At 42.5% G+C, this 4,335-nt stretch overlaps 1 protein-coding gene across 1 annotated transcript; it reads left to right on the top strand.

Moving 5' to 3' along the window:
• Window positions 1–1,101: 1,101 nt before the first annotated feature.
• Window positions 1,102–3,922, top strand: myf6 (myogenic factor 6). The gene is made up of 3 exons (XM_055650776.1): window positions 1,102–1,905; window positions 2,011–2,107; window positions 2,671–3,922. Exons 1-3 carry the CDS (start codon window positions 1,384–1,386, stop codon window positions 2,784–2,786), a joined length of 735 nt encoding a protein of 244 aa, XP_055506751.1. The 5' UTR covers window positions 1,102–1,383; the 3' UTR covers window positions 2,787–3,922.
• Window positions 3,923–4,335: the final 413 nt, after the last annotated feature.

The raw sequence follows: 4,335 nt of genomic DNA, 5'->3' as shown, positions 1-4,335 counted from the left end.
CCGCGGTGTTTATATGAGTTACCCAACACTCTTGTTGCCGAGTGCTACGTGTTCAGTTCTGACAGTGCACTGGGTATGAGGTGGGTAACCGGCCAAGAACCGGCCATGCTAGCAGAGGGCCGCGGGGTTTATATAGACTGTACAATCGATGGCCGGTTGTTACCCACTTAATATCCAGTGCACTGTCAGATCTGAACACTTAGCACCCGGCAACAAGAGTGTTGACTGCCCAATCAGTGATGAACCGCCCCTCAGTGATGCCCAATGAAATCCCCTAGTAACCATTGGGTGTTTTTTCAGTCGTGAATGTTTACTTGACTGAGTTTCAAGCACATGCCCGCCGCAAGTGTGTCCTTAGAACACCCTCCACTTTCCAGTCGAACTCGCTTCTTTTTGCATCAAGCAAACAATGCATTCTGTTCGTAAAGGGGGAACAATAAACTGCTTAAGTGCCCTGGGAAACCTTAATTTGTAAATTGTAAACTGAGTTAAAGTGTTATTCGTCACTACAAAACAAGATGGACACGAATCCGCTACATTTAGTTTGAATCGTTGCAAAGGGACCCTGAATACAAACAAGCTGGAGAGCAGCTGAGCCAACCTTTTGTGGAGTTGCTCAAATCACAAACAAAACCCTCTAACAATTCGATTTATAATAGATAAATAAGGAATAAATAATAAGTTTTTTTTAATGCTAATCATGAAATATATTTACGATAGGAATCAGATAGGTTTTTTTTAACAGGAGATGCCAACCTGTTGTGTGTGATTTCGCTCAGTTACTACCTGGTTCCGGCTTCGCCCTGGAGTTCAACAGCAACGGGAAGACACTTTAACACCTCATTAACGTTGACTCTTACAGTATTGGTAGCCTGTATAATATGACTACATAACCAGAAAGGTAAAAGCTTTAAGATAAGCTTGTTTTCTTCCCAAAGGGTAACAATTTAACAAAAAGGGTGGGGGTGGGGGGGCATAAAATAATCGATTTTATACAGAATAGAGTCAGCTGCGTATTTGGAGCAAACCTTCAACAGGGCAGGGCTCTCCGGAGAGAGGACTGAAACTGAGCGAGTTTCTCCAGCCCTGGACATTGGGCATCTAAAATAGAATCACCGTAATAATGACAGTGCTCAGACAGCTCGGCAAGACAGGTCTTGGGAGCTTGATGTACTGCGACAGCTAAGAGTTGGATAGAATTACACCTGTTTCTATATATATGTATGTATGTATATATAGCACGGGGACTTGTCATCCAACTGTTTAAATGCCATCTAAACCCCTCGCCAGCTTTTGATCCACTTCTCTTTCTCTCTCTCTCACACACACACTTACACACACACGTTCATAATCCAATACATTCAAAACGGCGCAGGATCGATAATGATGGAGTTGTTTGAAACCAATCCCTTTTACTGCCACGATCAGCGGTATCTGGTTGGCGAGAGCATGGTTTTTACACAATTGGATGGGACTGCCGTGTCTCCCCTCTACCCAGGAAGCGAGGACGGTTTGTCCCCGGTCGGAGACGCTGGCCAAGCCGAGCCCAGCTGTGACAGCGGCGGCGAGGAACACGTGTACGCGCCGCCGAGTCTCAAGTCCCACTGCCCCGGACAGTGCCTGATCTGGGCATGTAAAGCGTGCAAGAGGAAATCGGCCACGACCGACAGAAGGAAGGCGGCGACTCTCAGGGAGAGGAGGAGGCTCAAGAAAATCAACGAGGCTTTCGAGGCGTTAAAGCGCAGGACAGTGCCAAACCCTAACCAGCGGCTCCCCAAAGTGGAGATTCTCCGCAGCGCCATTCACTACATCGAGAAGCTCCAAGATCTGCTGCAAAGCCTGGACCAGCAGGATAAGCTGCAGGAGAACGTGGGGTCGATCAATTGCAATGGCTCTCATTCACTGGTAAGCTAGCAGAGCCACGCCGGTTGTGGGGCGCACTGACTCTGACACTGACACTGCGGGTCGTTCACGGCAAAGTTGTCTCATGTCTTCGACTTCCATTCACAGATGGACGCTGCAGATCACTGGGGAACAAACACCTGTCCTTCTGGATGGGCAAACTTGTCTGACCATTCCAACATCCCAACCAAACTACACAAAGAAGGTAAACGCGCTTCCAAGCGCAATGTAGTCGCTTGTAGAAAGGATTTGTTTTTACATTGAATGAGAGATAGATACAAAAAGCTGGAGTAACTGAGCGGGACATGCATCATCTCTCCAGAGAAGGAATCTCTCCAGAGATGCTGCCTGTTCCGCTGAGTTACTCCAGCTTTTTTTTTTGTCTATCTTCGGTTTAAACCAGCATCTGCAGTTCCTTCCTACACATATTCAATGGGATTGCAGTTACTGATTTTTGATGCCTGCTAGAAAATTAGCCAGGAAGCACAGTGTCAATCATTAACGAATTATATTTAAACAAAACAACTTGATTTACTATATAACGGAGAATAATAACGAATCAAGTTCTTGTGAATAATAATTACAACCATGTTTTGAACTTGAGCTGTGGCCACAAGTTGAGTAGCCCAGCGGGTTCTGGTTGCTAGCGACCGGGAACTTTGCCTTCAGGAAAAGCCCTTAATGTTGGGACGGCCCCGAGGTAAGGAAAATACATGTTCTGAGAACAAGCACTAATTTCTTCCGGGATGACTGTTTTCTCTCATTCAGGAAACAACTTGGAATCATCAGGAACCAGCAGCCTTCGTTACCTGACCTCAATAGTAGACAGCATTTCCACGGACGAATCCACTGCACTATACAACCAAGACTCATCTGCAAAGTAATCATACGCTCCGATTGGAAATATATACAGATGGTTTGCTATACTGTACTCGCTTGCCCCATATCGTTTTGCTGTGTTGTACCAGGACAAAATATTGTTATACCTAGTGAACATATCGATCTTTAGAAAAACAAATAATCATTCCCTTTCGTAGAAGGAAAAGGCCAAAAATCATTTATTCGACCAAGGTTAATTCTAAAGCAACCGTTTGAATCACATAATGCGTTGTAAATATGTTTGTAAAAAAACCCAGCGTGCGTATATCCACTGACATTTCATAATTTTATAAGATATCTTTGTTTTAAGCAATATGTATTGAACTTATATTGTAAAATCGGAATAAAATCCTTTATTTGATGTTTACAGTTTTTTTTTGTCGCTGTGTTTGGTAAAGCTGTGGCGCGGGCAAACAGCCACAGAGTTTTGCAAAAAAAAAAGTCAATGTGAACTGCGCTCCAATCGACCGAATCTGGAATAGTCTTTATGGAGGCCCCAGAATAGTTCCAAATCTTACTGGACAACAGTACTGAGAGTCTTTCTCTATCCACGGTTGATATATTTGCATAGCTTCAAATGTTCTTCGTTTTAGCAGCCATGTGATGGAATTTACAACTGTAGGAAGTAGTCTGCCTTTAGTTATATTATTGTTTCAACTTACTGTTTCTGAGTTTGCTGCATTTCCGTTCACTGTCAACAGGCGCCGATTGCTCAACGCTTCCAATGCATTAGGACTCAGAGAAAACGAAAGGGTAAAACCAGAAAGGATCACCGTCCAAACTGGCAATTTCACTTGGAGATTATCCCAGGTTTACGTTATTTCATAACGTGTAATGTGTTTTGTCATGTTGTATACGTTGACATTTCTCGTTTAAAACTTACCTGGAGTCAATCAAAATGTCTCAATTTAATTGTTCCGCAATACCCCCACAGCTTTGAGTTATAATAGTGCAACAGCTTTACAGCTCGGTGGTCGCTTCCGTTTCAGCAATTATCATCGGTGATAGCAGCAGTAGAGTCACGGCTGCCCTGGAATTATTCACTGCTGCCTTCGCGCTGTAAGTGCAGTAGTTCCCATCCTACCGTGGTACGAGGACACTTGCAATAATTGCCCACCTTGAATCGCGCCCATCATAATAATAATAATCATAATAATAATAATAATAATAATAATAATAATAATAATAATAATAATAATAATAATAATAAACCTTTATAGTCGTTGTACTTAGAAATACAACGGAATTAGGAGATCAGTGCAACCAAAACAAGTCCAAACAAGACGAAAACACATCCAATACATTCAATCCGTTATGTAACTGCTTAAAATAGTAAATACATTATAATTATCACACCTAGGTAGAACATTGCAATGGGAGAATACTACACTTTAAAATTTAATAAAGACTTTAAAAGAATTTAAAAAAAAAAAGAAATATTAGCTGAGTGGTCTGTTTTATAGTGGAATGGATGACAGTGGAATGGATATTTGAGGAAGTTCTAATGGCCCAGGGAAAGAAACTGTCCCTGAGTCTGTTTGTCCGGATTTTGAT

The sequence above is a fragment of the Leucoraja erinacea genome, chromosome 19 (assembly GCF_028641065.1).
Source record: "Leucoraja erinacea ecotype New England chromosome 19, Leri_hhj_1, whole genome shotgun sequence".
Classification (NCBI taxonomy): domain Eukaryota; kingdom Metazoa; phylum Chordata; class Chondrichthyes; order Rajiformes; family Rajidae; genus Leucoraja; species Leucoraja erinaceus.
This window is presented reverse-complemented; position numbering and strand designations above follow the sequence as displayed.

Coding starts and splice junctions, on each gene's coding strand:
- myf6 (XM_055650776.1), top strand. CDS start 1,384: ATGATGGAGTTGTTTGAAACCAATCCCTTTTACTGCCACGATCAGCGG. Junction 1,906..2,010: donor GCAATGGCTCTCATTCACTG/GTAAGCTAGCAG, acceptor TTCCATTCACAG/ATGGACGCTGCAGATCACTG. Junction 2,108..2,670: donor AACCAAACTACACAAAGAAG/GTAAACGCGCTT, acceptor TCTCTCATTCAG/GAAACAACTTGGAATCATCA.